Source organism: Antedon bifida, chromosome 5 (genome assembly GCF_963402885.1).
Source record: "Antedon bifida chromosome 5, ecAntBifi1.1, whole genome shotgun sequence".
Classification (NCBI taxonomy): Eukaryota; Metazoa; Echinodermata; class Crinoidea; order Comatulida; family Antedonidae; genus Antedon; species Antedon bifida.
In genome coordinates, this window is record NC_136230.1 from 17,445,132 (window position 1) to 17,461,278 (window position 16,147).

Sequence of the window (16,147 nt, forward strand, 5' to 3'; positions counted from 1 at the left end):
TATCACAGTATCAAGTGTAGCGTTGCCATCATCGCCCATAACTTTCATTTTCATCACTGGATTTGTTACACTGAAGAAAAGCTTATCACGAATCGTACCGTCTTGATCCACAAATTTACAATTCACCGCCATTGTTCTTAAGTCATTCACAAACTCATCCAAACCCTGACATTCGGGTCGTTCATATTGCCAATATTGCGCTCGTAACGCCATTATCGGGTCCCGTTTATTACAGTATTCATCATACTTCGACATTACTGTATCAAAATCATTATTGTCCTCTGCTGGGACATAACCTTCCTGACCCGGTTCGCCTACAAGATCAGTGAACGTAAAGTTGTTGTAAATATCTAAGTCACGCCCTTCCAGTGTAGTAATTAAAATTGCTACCTTTATTTCACCACTTTTACGTGAACTGCCAGTCGCTTTCAGAAAGAATGTAAATCTCTGTTTCCACCTTTTCCAAGCAGCAGACACACTAGGACCATCAAAATCGAAGGGTGGAGGCGGCTTAAATTTCAACGATTCCATTTTGAGTGAATTTCCACTATTCTGACACCATATTACAAGTGTGACTCGTCAACACGGTTCTTTTAATTCAACTGTTTGATTACTTCACCGAGCGTAACGTAGTTTGCATAATTAGCAAATAACAAACAAAGATAATTAGCATATTAACATAACATATATTATTACGATCTATTATAAAAATAAAAGATAAATATCTACAATTAGTACAAGAAAGAAACTACATAATAATATTACAAATTAGAAATATCACGGTTGCTGATGATTTATGGGATATCATGAATTTGCAATAGTAACATTTTATGATACGACATAAGTTTTTAGCCTAATCATACATTAACGCCGTGGTTCTACCCGTATAAATGGAATTATAGTACTATCTTTAAAACATGCAACAAACCTCGAGATAACACATAAAGACTGCAAATAAAATATTATTATGGCAGCGTGCATATAAGTAAGATACGTCTCACACACTCTAATTTAGTATCTAACATGAAGGAATACAGCACAAAGATGCGTCTGTGGACGTTGTTTACTATACTTATAATGCATTGTAATGGTAAGTTTAATTTGCATTCATTTGTTTAAGATTTAAAATATCAGAGCAAAGCAATAACACTAGTCCAAACTGTTTGTATGGTTGTTATTAATTTGAAATCTCTATAAGTTTCTATAGCTACAATATGCATAAGCAGAAGACGATGTGTTTCAATGTCCATTATGTTCATTTCATTAAGTTTGGTTTTTAATGCTCGAACTGGAACACATTTGATACATTTGGCTACGTTAGAGCAGCAAATTTTCCCGTAACATTTGAATTGTTCATACTAGTTTATTTGCGATTGTACATACATACAGGCGTGACGACAAAGGCGGATAATGTGGTGCCAACTCATTGTTTTACTTTACAACCCGGGAATTATTATAAACATCTAACAGACCGATACTAGTATATTTTATATATTATAGCGGATAATGACAATAACAAAATCAATCATTTATATTCCAGTTACGTATACTGAACAAATACATTCGTGTTTGTTTATACCATATTTTTAATTTTATATTATATATATTGTCTACGACTTGGCCAATCACGGTGACTGTTACACTTTCTTATTTGTCTCGACTTGCCTAGAATTTTTGGGACAATCAGGGAAGAGTGAAATTACTCGCTCTTCCATGGGGACAATCTATTAATATTTGTAACAACATTCAAAACCATATGAACACTCATAGATAGGATTTACTTTTTTTAACTGTATTTTTTTCTTCTACAAAATGATATCTAGCCCGAATTCTTGAAGGAGATTTTAGTCCTGGACTAGTCTAAGACTAAGGATAGTCCAGAGCATATTTTACTGTGGCCTGGCTAGCATAGGCCTACATATCCTAGCTTTTCATTTGCATATTTAAAATAATTTAATGAAAAACTAATGTTAACACTAGGCAATATCATCCCAGGCAAGCGATGTTACAATTGAAGCACACACTACTGGCTTAGGGTTAGATTACGTCAGAGTAGGGCAAACATCTGACCAATTACATACCTCCCTGACGCAATTAAGCTACTTCGCAGTAGTTAAACAGAATAAGATCCTGTTGTGCAGTGTCTGACTGTGTAAACTGGCCTTTATGCTGACCAAGCACATCATCAATATAAGAAATAAAATAGGTCTGTCAATTGTGTCCGCTTAAAAAAACGAGCTGATTTTGTGCTAATGACATAAATAATGACTACAACACTAGGCTAAATCTAAATGAATGAGGGCGCTATATAAATACATTCATCCATGCAATTTCTGGAAACTGTATAATAATCTATATTATAAGTGAGAGAGTTTGTTGTACGTTTGTCTGTTCGTTTGTTTGTTTGTTAGTTATACATATATATGTATATGTATATAACGGCGTTACGTTCTCACAGAATGCCCGTCTGGCATTGCGGGGAATATCCCTACGAAATATTACTAGGTCTAAAGCAGGTCATGTCGATGCCGGCATGATGCCAAGACGTTCTCACAGAAAACCATACCGGCATGGTAATGGTATATTCCCGCAATATTCCTGGCACACAGCTCTGTGCAAAAGGGGCTTAATACACAGTAATTTCAGCGTAAAAACTGGCGATTTCAAATGTACGTATCGCAGGACTATAATACATGTCGCTTACAGGAACAATAGACATGATGATTTATGTAGTTAACTAAAATGTGCACTCTGGGAATTACTTACGAAAGAGAAACTTCCACAAAATGAGTCCACATGTTTTATTATAAACAAACCCAATTTGTGTTTTATATGTAACATTCGGGTTGAGAGATGGAGAAGAGGATGGGTATAAAGAGGAACAATAACAATAAATACTAGATGGTACCATACCATCTAGGCCGTGGCCACAGAATACACAGTAATTTCAGCGTAAAAAAACTGGCGATTTTAAATGTACGTACGCAGGACTATAGGCTAATACATTGTCGTTTACAGAAACGAATAAATAGACACGATGATTTACGCAGTCAATTAAAATTAGCACCCTGGGAATTACTTCCGAAAGAAGGACTCATTTACCCAATTTTTGTTTAAATATATTCTTTATCCACTCAGCAACGAAATATTTTTGTTATGTTTTATAGGCCTATAAATAATATACCACTAAATACAGTAAAACATTTGCGATTTAATACTTTGTTAAAACTGTCACTGTCATAGTCGATTGAATTAGTAAAGTACATGTGACGATACACCACTACGACGTTTATATTTGTTGTAATTTTTAATTTACAAACGTTGAGTAATATAGTTTATTTGTATATTATGTGTTTACAATCTAACAGTAGGGCCTCCCACACTCACAGTAATACAGTTTATTTATACTATATCTAACAGTACAAACACTCACAGTAAGAAATTTGCGATTCAAATAGCAACCAAAAGTGGTTAATAGATATTTACAGTATTGTATAGTAGTATTGCAATAATATTTCTTAAGGTTTTAAGTTTATTCTCTAAGGGCCCATAAATTTACCTACGTGTGAACCATGGAGGTATACCTTCTTGGTTAAACCAAATAATTTGGAATGTTTTATTCATACTACATTCATACTGTATGTTCAACCGGGTTTCAGCTATTAAATTCAAATATCGTAGAAGGAGGAGGTAAATGCGAAGCATCCTCGTATTCTTGTGCGAAGGTATTTTTCAGCATCGACATCCATTAGACAGTGTATACCACGATCGGAAAACACCCCTATTTGAGGCAAATCGTTGAACCTTAATTCGTTTTAATTGTCAATAACTAATTATCTAACTTAACCTAATTAGTGTTATGGTTTTCATTAGGTGTTAAAAGTCAGTATTGACAGTATGTACCAACTTTATGCCATTGTGTAAAAATTCCAGAAGTTACACGCGATTTACCGAATTTTTGGACAGAATGATTTTCGTAAATCACGGTTTGGCGAATTGAGTAAAACCTCGTGGCTATTAATATCAATGCTTAGTCCGTTCAAATCCACGATAGTGTAAATAATAAGTATCAAAATCTAAAAATCAAAACTAGACCACAATGTAACTACAAAACTACCAAAAAAGATACCAAACCTCACACACAAAAAAATTGAAAAAACCATTGAAATAAAAAATGTAAATGAGAAATACAAAAAACACACACACAAATAAAACGAATCCAAATGGATGTGGTGTTTCTACAAAATATTATCAATCAATGAATAGACCCAAAATGTAAAATTTGTGTCCGAGCGCATCATCTAATTTCGACTACCACCATGTGTACTTTTTGTGTTGTGTTCAAAGTCCGCAAGCAGCTGTAGTTTTATTATTCCAATCTTAATCTTAATTCTATATTTTACTAATTAATTGTTATCATTAAAATGTTTTAATCTGCCGACTGATTGACAGACTTCATGCATGTCCCTCTCAACGTGCACCCTAGATTAATATTCACACAGCATGAGTTTCATATCCAGAGATTTTCGGAACTAGATGCCATATGTTGCGTCTGGCAAGATGAAAGGGACTACCTGTACATTTATAGATGTTGTGCCGTTGCACAGCTATTAAAAGATGAAGGTGTTAGCAAAATGACCAGGTACAATTACTTTGGCTACATGCAGTGTTTGTTGAAGGCATGGTGAAGGGATTTCAATCTACTGATACATGTCTTGAACTGTTTTGATGTTGCACATACTTTTGTGTTATGTTCCTGTGCTTGGAGAATGACTGTAGTTGACAAAGGATGCATTCCCCGTATGATTTTGTTGGAAGTGAATGCTGGGATAGTATCTGTACTCACATTGGTCATGTATGTGGCATCGGTGTTGTTTAGTCTAATAGTGAATCTATCTGTCTGACGGCTTGATTTTATCAACTATGAACTTGTCTTGATGAAAAACATAAATAATAAAACTCGTCCTAAATATTTAAAACCTAACCCTCTAAATAATCTCTCTCAAACTAAAAAAAAATATTTAAAAAAAAAATGTCAAGTAGAGAATCGATATAGCCTCAATACAAGCCTACTTTGTATATGAATGAATAAAACATACATTATACGTAAACATTTTAACCGACCAATCAGAACAGGGTTGACGTCTTTTCTTGAACTTTGTTTGACATTTCCGAGCGTCCTAATGCTTCCGAAGACGTGCCGAAGATGACGTTCTTTGTGACGTCAAGGCTCTTTTAAATAAAATCATAAAATTCACTTTTTGGCGCAGATATGTACTGTTTCGTATGTTTTTCAGAGTTTCCAACCCTCTTGAAACCATTGTAAGGCGTTCCATGCGATACAATGTCAAAATGTTGGCTACAAAATACATATCTGCGGCATTTTAAGTCATTCCCTGATTTTCCGCTACGAAAGTAATTAGAGTGTACAACGCCACCTACCGGTGGTTCCGGGGGACAATCAATCCAAATCAGTTCATTTTGATAGTCTATAAACAAGTTAGGACTATTTATCGATTACTGTCGATAATTTTCGATAATTATTAATAATCTTTATTTTATTATTTATTTTGTAGAAAGTTCATCTTTACAATGTAAAGAAAATAAGGAAATGGCTGACAACATTGGACAGAGGGACAGTCACGGTTATGATTATAGAGACGAAATTGAAAACGTCGACTATACCAATCATCCATGTTATCGAACTTGTGAAAATCCAGCAAAACCGAAAATATGTGATTATGAATTTACAGCAGAATGGACGATTTCTATGTCAGGATACTGTTTCGATTGTCCTCTAAACCCCGACGACTGTAAACTTACAAATTGTCTTACAATGGACGGTAAATCCCGAGTGGTAGCGGTCACCAATGGAACAACTCCTGGGCCAAGTATACAGGTATTGACTTTTACCTATTGTCTAGCATAAACAATGTGTATTCATTTTAATTTCAACAATTATTGTATAACAACAATTATTGTATAACAACAATTATTGTATTTATATATAAATTATGCTTATTTCTGGAATAGGTAGACACAATGTAAAACGCGTGTCACCAACTCCGTGTCAGCTACTCACCCTACTGCTGTTCCATGTGTACCGCGATAGGTATATTCTACAACATGTTACCAGGCCTTTGCGATGTTGTTTCATATTTCTTTCTAAAACCCGTTTTCCTGTCGACGTTATTCGACGCTATCGTTAACAATAATCGGCGATCTTCTACGTAAACATTGACATTTTAACGATTTACAAGAAAAGGTACTTTTTTAACTAATGACGACACAAAACTTCGGCGATATGCTGCAGTCCTAGAAGGCCCATCAGCCTTCATTAGAAAAGTTCACATTCATTTTGAAATATGTTATAAGTAGGTCTAAGTCGACATACGCTGACAGACGCCAAGATAATATTCCAGCGTACATAAAACGTGTTTTTAACTTATGATTAACATGTCTCAAACTTATTTTTAACTTACATTGACGCGTTTACATTCCGAACTACCGAACATGTTTCTAACTTATAACTACCGCATGGACAGCGTTTAATTATAACCAGTACCGTATTCGTCACAAAGACACACCCTGGTGGATCCTGAAATTAAACATAATCAAGGAGGGTAGGGTAGATGTGAGGCGTGGGCAAGACAACGAAAATATACGTATAATTAATAAACACAGTAACTAATAACAGTATAATACTAAGAACATCTAAGTAGTAGGTAGAACATGATTGCGATATGGTGTGGAAGGTACCGATCTCTTCCATTGATGTATATAAATGGCATATCTTCAATATCTCTAATATTATACTTTGCATACACGTTCCGTAACATTTATGATCTCATTTTATCTTTTAAGACAATTTTATTGATCAATTAAATCGATTTATTCATAAGCACACGCTTTAGATGAACATATAACCGTATAAAAAAAAAGTCTAGTTGTCGTGAGATTACAAGGCAGGGTCGCCGCAAGCCATAGCCAGACTATCAAATAAGATTATCAATTTATGAAAGGAGGTCAACATATATTAAGTACAATTTACTTACTACAAGTTGTAAGCTTGTAAAGCTAATGACAAGTAGCCTAAATTAAAAAAAATCCCCCCAAAACATATTGAATATTTTGTTCAGGGGCATAAGTTTCCGAATGTAGCGGCCGCATAATTTTTTCCTATGCAATTAAGGCAGAAATCATGAATAATTCGTTACCTTAATTATTTTCTACTAGAGGGTGAGCTCGCTTCGCTCGCTCCCCCTCTAGGAAGTGTAGACGATGGTTCTCGGAATGATAATGTTCTTCTTTTACGTTTTCTGTCGGTTACCATTATTGAAAATGCTTGACATTGGTAAAACTAATCTAATAGATATGAAAAGTGGTAAAAAAGAATAACAAATGCTTGGTAAATTGTAGATAACAGTGCGATGAATTCTACTACAAATAGTATAATTGTGTTATTATAAATGTGGATGGGATGGACGTTTATTAGATAGTTGGGTTGGCGGGGGCGGGGTGATTATTATTCAAAGTGATGTTTTATTGGAGAGGCGTTTATTCAAATAAATATCATCCTAATAAGTATTAATACATTATTTAATTTAAACATCTTTTGAAACTAACTGCCGTGACAGAGTGGGCCATTTCGGCCCAAGAAAGAAGACATTACGGCTTGCAACATGGGCAGACATCTCGGTCCTAACAGGACACAGATAGCCTACAGTTATTCCTGCCAGCTATCGGGATTTCACTCGATTAATGTCTTATCATCAAATCTCCCTATTTAATATTAAAATATTCCCCACAATATATTCCGATTCTTTATGGCGTATATTTAATTTGATCTTTATTAATTTGCAGTATAATTTTTATTTTTTAACTACTGTACCTTTCACACGCGCGGTCCGTTCCTAAAATAAACAAAAAACTAAAATGGCTATGACTAATGGCCAACTTAAGCTCCAGTCCTATCTGATTTTTTTTTTTTAGTCTTCCAAAGAGACACTGTATTGATTGATGGAAAGTGCCTGTTTCCAGTCACCTTTAGGGTCAAATCTATTATTTTAACTGCTCCCTTGTGTATAAAAGAGAGAAAATAGTTGAAACCAAGTTGCTGCAAGGTACTTGAACTTATCATAAACCCGGAAATAACTTGACCGCCAAAAATTGAAATTGAGTAGAAAATCTACTGTTGAAATCATAAATGTTGTTAAAAAACTCTTTATAATATCTTGCTAAGTTAGAAATATGGAAAAATCGCGTCGAACTGCACATTAATGTTATCAAATCTACGTTTCGCGGTGCATCTGAGATAGATAAGGTAGGTATCCAAGGCTGAGATTTATACCGAAGTTTTTGCATTGTGCTCGCCTATGTCAGAATTAACCATAATTTATATATAGATTACAAAAAATTGCAAGATAGCTGATCTACTTCCTAAATATAATAAACCTAACGCTCTAAATAATATCTCTCAACTATTAAAAAAAACATGTTCTTGAAAGACCCCGAACCGAGGGCTCCAGTGTAATAGGTCAAATCATTTACCACCACACATTTCGGTTGGCAAACGCTGTTTACACAAATCTCTGCATGCTTATATAGCGCCCTCTATAATGTCCCATATTATGTAATAATTATTCTAATGAATTATTCATGATTTCTGCCTTAATTGCGTAGGAAAAAAAATAATGCGTACCAGCCCAAGTAATTTTACAATACTCTGTACAAGGCATTACATTTATAGGCCAACTTTAAATGTATTTCTTATTTTATTTGTAGGTTTGCGAGGGTGATACAATTCGGGTGAAACTTAACAACCAACTCCAGGATCATGGTGGTCTAACAATACATTGGCATGGACCGCATCAAGTTGGTTCAAATTGGATGGATGGTGTTTCAATGGTAACGCAGTGTCCTATACCGCATGCTACATCTTTTGTGTATGAATTTCTCGCAGACCCAGCTGGCACGCATTGGTGGCATGGTCACTCCGGATTATACAGAGCTGACGGCATATATGGCTCATTGATTATTAGAAAACCAATAGAGAAAGAAAACAATTGGTATCTTTACGATCTGGATTTACCTGAGCACACAATTCTACTCACGGAGTGGCAGTTAAATACAGCACTAGAATCATACCTTGAACAAACAACTTCAAGTGAGCGACATGAAGTTGACCCGACGATTTTGGTCAATGGAAAGAGTAGAGGGCGTGAGTTTTTGGATAGTAACGGAAATGTTGTTTATACGCCGCGTTCTGTTTTTCACGTAAAACCAGGTTTACGGTATCGGTTTCGTGTCATCAGCAGCGCCATCGAAGCATGTAACATTCAAATATCTGTAGACGGCCACTTTATATGGATTGTAGCAACGGATGGATCAGACGTTAAGCCGATAAAAGTCGATTCGTTTATCATTGGATCCGGTGAAAGGTAAATGCATGCAATTGTTTTTACACAAAATGTACATTATGTATATGCAATAATAATAACAATGACAAAAATAATAGTTGATTTTATACTTGTTTTTAATTTATTGATTTAAATGCATTCAAATTTCTTTCATTACCTTTATTTCTAGGTATGATTTTGTGATAGCTGCATCTTCTATACCAAGATCATATCTCATACGTGTTGAGGGGTTATCTGTTTTATGTAATACTTCCGGTGAGGCACTGTTATGTTATCGCGATGCTCCTTGTATCGATCCCACACCACCAATACATTCATTGCAGTCTAAAAGCGTATTCTCTACATTTCCTGTAGAACACAATATGTTTAAATATCGAAAAGGAATTTCGGATGTCTTGAATTTATTTGATACTCATGCGTTAGGTAAGTACTACTTTAACTTTGATGCTCAACTTGAACTTATCACAATGAGACAGTATCACAGCTTACTACAACAACTTCTAGTCTCCATTTCATTTAAGAAGCTTTTCAAAACGAATAACGACAAGTTCTATTTTGAAACAAAAAAGTGAAAATAAACAAATTCCGTTTTCCTGAATTTGAAACTTCATTAGCAATTATCTACATTGAAATAAACATGGTCAGCGATCATTTTTCAGCTAGGAAGACGTAACCGAAGCATTGATACGAGGCTAAGAAATACAGCGGAAAACCCCATCAAAGCGCAGGAATATTCTGCATATTATTTTAGGAATTTTGAACGACCGTACTAATTATCAGAACGAAAAATAAATCTCAATAGGCCTACTTCAAAATCAACATTTTCCACACTTGAACACTGAAAAGGCTGTGATTTTAATATATAATTTCCTTGTACCGACGGTATCATGTATTTATCTCTCTACTTTGTTATTTCCACAGACGAAATGGATCCGGATTTGGATTATGTAGATTCACGGCATTACTTTCTGTTTTCATTTTTTACAAACACTGTTACAAATGCAAACAATGGCAACAATTTCTCATTTTCAATACCGAAAATCAACAGAGTGGGCTTCTCAATTCCAGAAACACCAGTATTATTAAAAATGCCAGAGAAAATATGTGAGCCGCACCTTAATACTACTCTGATGGAAGAGTGTGAATTTAGCAATTGTTATTGCACAAATATCGTAAAATTAAAGCTAGGAGAGGTAAGTTCAACCATGCTTTCTTCATACACTGCAAAAAAATATATTCTTAGTTTACCCCATAAAGTGGCTGCCACTAATTAGTGGAGTAAACTTTGATTTCCCACTTTGCGAAAGTGGATGTTTCCTCGGCCAGGAAAAACTAAATTTACCCACGTATTTAGTGAAATGTTTTTTACACCAGTTTTTGGTGGCAGCAAAGTAGCAACCAACTATTTGGGATAATCTGGTTACACCAAAATGTGGAATTAAGTTGGTTTTCCTTAAAAAACAGAAACAAATAGAACTAGAATTTAATAGATAGAGGGCGCATACCTATTGTCTCTCGAGACAGACGGCTGCCAACCATGCCATCCTATTATATGCTTATAGTGCTGAGTTGTGCCTATAATTATATGAAACAATTCTCGCGGTTTTGGGGGAAAACTCTTCGTAGTGTAACCGTCGGACTTTACCCATGCCGAATGAGATGCATTATTTTTGTTAAAGCAAAAACTGCAGATGGCATGCTTTTTTCTTTCAACTCAATTACTGTATTTTTATTATTTATTTCAGATTTCTCCATATACAGTACAAATATACTTTAAAAATAAAAAGTTAGCAAAACATTCAAACTATATATATAAAAATACCATAAAAAATAATGGGCAGTACAAAAAAACAAACTGAAACACTAGGTCAAGTGTAATTTGTAAATTGTAAAGAAAGCAATAAATATTAAGTATAAAAAGTTATCAATTTTAGTATTGACTCATATGAGTGTACACAAGGAAATAAAAATATGGTAGTTTTATCTTGTGTAGGAACAGTTACTACATCCCAGCATGAAACAAACATATGATTATAATCAGCCTCAAAATAAAATATTTATTGCATTAGTACTTTCAACCATAGGTCATCATCAGGTACTGGTAGAATAGTCTATTATGGGCTTTATGGGCGTAACAATGCACAAGCAAATAACAAATTGACAATAACATTGACAAACAAAAGGTATTACATAATAATTACTCATGTCAATCAGATAGACAAGATAGTACTTAATTCCTAAACGATAGGCCTAAGTCCATCGGGTTTGAGAGTTCCAAGTTGACAAATAATACGTTCTTCTAGTCGTCTACGGTCTCGTTCGGATGAGTTGCCTTGTTTGATAAAGTAACGCGTATATCATTAATATTGTGGCTATCATGAAAATGTTCTTCAATTCCACAGGAACGTAAATGTCTACAAATCTATCCCCCAAGTCTTCTTTTGGTTTCTCCAACGTAGATTACATTAAATTTCGTACAGATAATAGCATAATTATATCACATTGGTAGAAACACAATTAAAATTATCTTGTCATTGTCACTACCTTCTGACATAATATACAAATATTTCCTCCAAACAACAGTAGCACCACCTTTGTCAGCTCGCTTTATGACGTAATTAGGGTTATTCTTCATTTTGACATGTATAATAGCTAAAATTCATTCAACTTCTTTTCTTTAATTATGTATGCTTTAATAACATCAGTATTCCAGTTAATTACACTGTTACAATAATTTTCCCATTTATGGATTATGTGATGAATGGGTTTTACTTGTTACCAACTCGAGCTAGATATCTTTAGCTTTGATGTTTTCTTCAGTATGGTATGATTTTTTAATTTAAAGATGTATTGTCTCTTGAAATACAAAAATTGAAGGTCAACACATTCTAAATTTAAATTGGCCATATCAAAGTAATATTAAAGTTATTCACTTTAAGTCGAAAATGAACGTACTTAAATTACGTAATTAACAGGTAAATTAATTTGATTACATTTCGTCTAGAAAATCGCGAGCAAAAGTAAACAAAGATTTCGAGTACGAGTAGGGGCCTATGCGTTATAGATTGTTTACAACTTACTCGTCACGGTTGAGAAGGTGTTTTCACACAGATCGCGAGGAAGTTTTATGATTATGCATACAGAGTAGCCAAACAAGCGCGTTGCATTATGAGATATGTTTTGATCAAAAACTTTGACTGGAAGTCAAAGTTATTTTTTGAACAAAAAAACGTCTGTATTATGATACTTCAAAATGACTCACTTTTTTTCGAAATATTTTTTTTACACATTTTTTTGGAATTAGTCAAAGGGACAATACATCTTTAAATGGATCTTATCGTTTTTGTAGAATAAAGTAGGAATAAGTCTGTGGACAGCACACAACCTGGTCTAAGTCCTCTAATTGATTGAGATGTAATCTGAAAATGTCTTCTATTACTGACTCGTCGTACAACAACCTCCAATACAAATTGCGTATAACCCGAATATCTTTAATATACAAATCAGGTTGACTTATAATGTCATAAAGATCTTCGTGCATGACTTTGTAAAACAATACAGATGTTTCTTTACTTCATTAGCTATTTCACTTAACATTTTGCCGCTTTTCGTTTTCTATAATGCCGCTAATATTTCATCTTTAATGCTCGGAGGTCCAAACATAATTTATTCATTTTTTGGCTTATCTATCTTATCAATTTCAAATAGGTTTCCATCTTCCCATATCTTTAGTTGATGGCATGTGAATTGAACGGTCAATCATAGCAGTTCCGCTAAATATCTTCTAAAACGTTACTAATATTTAACTATCATCAAGTTTAAGTATATTTGTACTGTGAGTATTTCATTTGTAGTATACTACATCTTAATTACACGGTGAAATTTTAAGCCAGAATGCCTAAAAAGAAGGAAATAGTCCAAACCCCAACATCACCTGAGCCACCAGTACTGGAAGCCACTGATTTTCTTTAATGCCGCTAATATTTCATCTTTAATGCTCAGAGGTCGAAACATAACTTATTCATTTTCTGGTTTATCTATCCTATCAAATTCAAATAAGTTTGTGGTGGTGAGCCAAAGGGTTTTCAGCTTCGATGATGATCGGGACTAACAATCAATTTAACAAAAAAAATAATGTGTAGGCCTTCTGCACAGTAATTTTATTTTATGGAAAGGGAATTGTACCCTCCACTTCCTTCAGACCCCGCAAATCGAATAACAATAAAATAACAATAATAAGAACAAAATAACAATAACAATAAATGTGGACTTTAAGCGCATAGCATACATACATCCTCTATGCGCTTCACATAAAATAAAAGTAATTCATGAAATAAATAAAATAATAAAAAAGAGCAATAAAAATGAGAGTGATAAGCCATAAAATATATAAATGTATTATTGTATTCTTATTCACAATTCTGCATAGGTTGTAGAGTTTGTTATAGCTAACTTCAAGAGTGAAAGACTGTCAGCTGATCATCCTACACATATCCATGGTCAAGCCACTCGTATTGTTGGTCTTGGAGTATTCGATGGTACACCACAGTCTTTAGAAGAAGTTGTGCAACTTGACGAAAACGGTAACAATACCATGCTTTCTGGCATAGAGGATAAATGCACATATTCTGACATGTTTCAGTAAATAATATTGAAAAGTTAATATACCCCAAACTTGACAAGATATTGATTTCATTTTTACCATTATAAAACTTTGAGTTTGATAGTTTCAATATACTGTATTTCCATTATGCGCCTACATGTTATTTTATTACACTAATGTTATATTATGTACCTTTATAGGAAATTTAACAAGAATCCATGCTAAAGATGCTGTTATAAAAGATACCGTGATTATACCGTCCAATGGTTATGCAATCATGAGGTGGAAAACTACTAACCCGGGTATATGGTTTTTTCACTGCCACATAGAAAACCATTTAGAGGTGAGTACGGTATTATATTCAAAAATTTCACCACATTTAGTCTATTTTAGGGATTCTTTGTTCCTTCTTATTTATCTATGATTATTAAAAAACGGCACTTGAGCCTAACCAAATACAGTATAAATAAACCTACAAGCAATGAGAAATACATTTATTATTATATTGAAATATCCGGATATCAACCAATTTGGCTCTTATTTGACCTGGTTTTTGCATAATTTGATTATACGTTGTTATTATTATAATAATAAAGAAATCAATCAATTTTTGATACAGCATAAAGATCTGCATCTTATTTATTCTTCTTCATTCATTTGTATTAATTTCACAATAGGATGGAATGGCGATGGTATTGCAAGTAGGGGAAGAAGATGATATTCAAAAACCGCCGAAGGATTTCCCAACCTGTGGATCATGGCCAAAGTTTGGTTGAATGAATAATTGTTGAAGCTTGGTCTTCGTCTTCATGTTAAATCCTATTCTTTTAAAACCGTCAATCTAAATTTTACAATTTCCACATTTTAAACTTCCTTAGTTTATATAGATGTTTCCTAATGTGTACGGTGCAATCATCGGTCTGCTTTGAAAATGATTTAGATTTCGACCAATGACCAAACATATAAAACTATGAAGTCATTTTATCATTTATTTATTTGTTTCATATTCATATTATTACAAAATATAATACAAATAAGAAAAACATATAAAAATTAACCAATACAATTTAAAAGAAAACTAACAAGACAAACAACCTAACAAAAAATCATCATTACATAAACCTAATATTATGTGTCATTTCATTATGTTCTGAAACTTAGCTTAACTTATTGTATTTCTCTTACAAGCATTCTTTTTTTATACGTGCTAATTTAATTTTAATCTATTAAAATATACTTTCATCATATTCATCATGTTATGAACCTAAAATAGTATGTGTAATTTCATTATCTAGTAATTTCAATTTTTTCCTGAAACTTAGTGATTGTATTATTCTTAAAGGCATTTTTTTCTACTGTACCTCCTGTGTTTTACACGTGTGACACAATGTACAGTAACAATTAGTTTTCAACACTATTAATTTAATATGTTGTGAAATATTATACAAATAATTATTTGTTTTATATAACATCTAAGTAGATTCCTGTCATTTGAATCAGATTAAATAAAGGTAGGTCCAGGCCTACATTTAATTCGCATTGAAACAGTAACGTTTATTTGCCTTTTTATAATAAATTAAATATTTAATGATAAAAATGCATTTCACATCAGAGCTTTAATATTTGTTATGTAGCATTAACATACCTGAGCATATCATTGACTTTTGAATGGTTCAATTTTGGGGAGGGGAAAGTGGTGGATCCAGATTTTGAAATAGTTATGGGGATGGTTGGAGGCGAGGGTTTTAACAATTAAAAGTAAAGATCTGAACTTAACTTTATGTCCTATCTTTTGCATTGCAATTTTTAAATTTGGCGGGGTGGTATAATTTATTCCAATTTTCAGAGGATATAACTTAGAAAAATGACACTAAAACTGGGAATTACAAATATTTTTTTTCTCACAACACAACTATCTCACAACACAACTAGAATTATATAAAACAATAAGAATAGTTCAGACCAATGGGTTTATAATCAGATAATCAAAGAAAACACAATGTTTTTACTAATACTGTATACCATGTTTTTTTTAAAATAAAAATGTTTCTGGTAACACAGCTTGTAGATTTTTAAATTGCCCCTGTATTTTATTTTAGAAATCACTTATTAAACATTAGAACTA

General features: G+C 33.4%; 1 protein-coding gene across 1 annotated transcript; it reads left to right on the forward strand.

The window, feature by feature from the left end:
• Nucleotides 1-1,027: 1,027 nt before the first annotated feature.
• LOC144842649 (uncharacterized) lies at nucleotides 1,028-15,563 on the forward strand. The gene is made up of 8 exons (XM_078699146.1): nucleotides 1,028-1,090; nucleotides 5,577-5,899; nucleotides 8,785-9,440; nucleotides 9,589-9,842; nucleotides 10,341-10,612; nucleotides 13,849-14,002; nucleotides 14,223-14,365; nucleotides 14,700-15,563. Exons 1-8 carry the CDS (start codon nucleotides 1,045-1,047, stop codon nucleotides 14,796-14,798), a joined length of 1,947 nt encoding a protein of 648 aa, XP_078555272.1. The 5' UTR covers nucleotides 1,028-1,044; the 3' UTR covers nucleotides 14,799-15,563.
• Nucleotides 15,564-16,147: the final 584 nt, after the last annotated feature.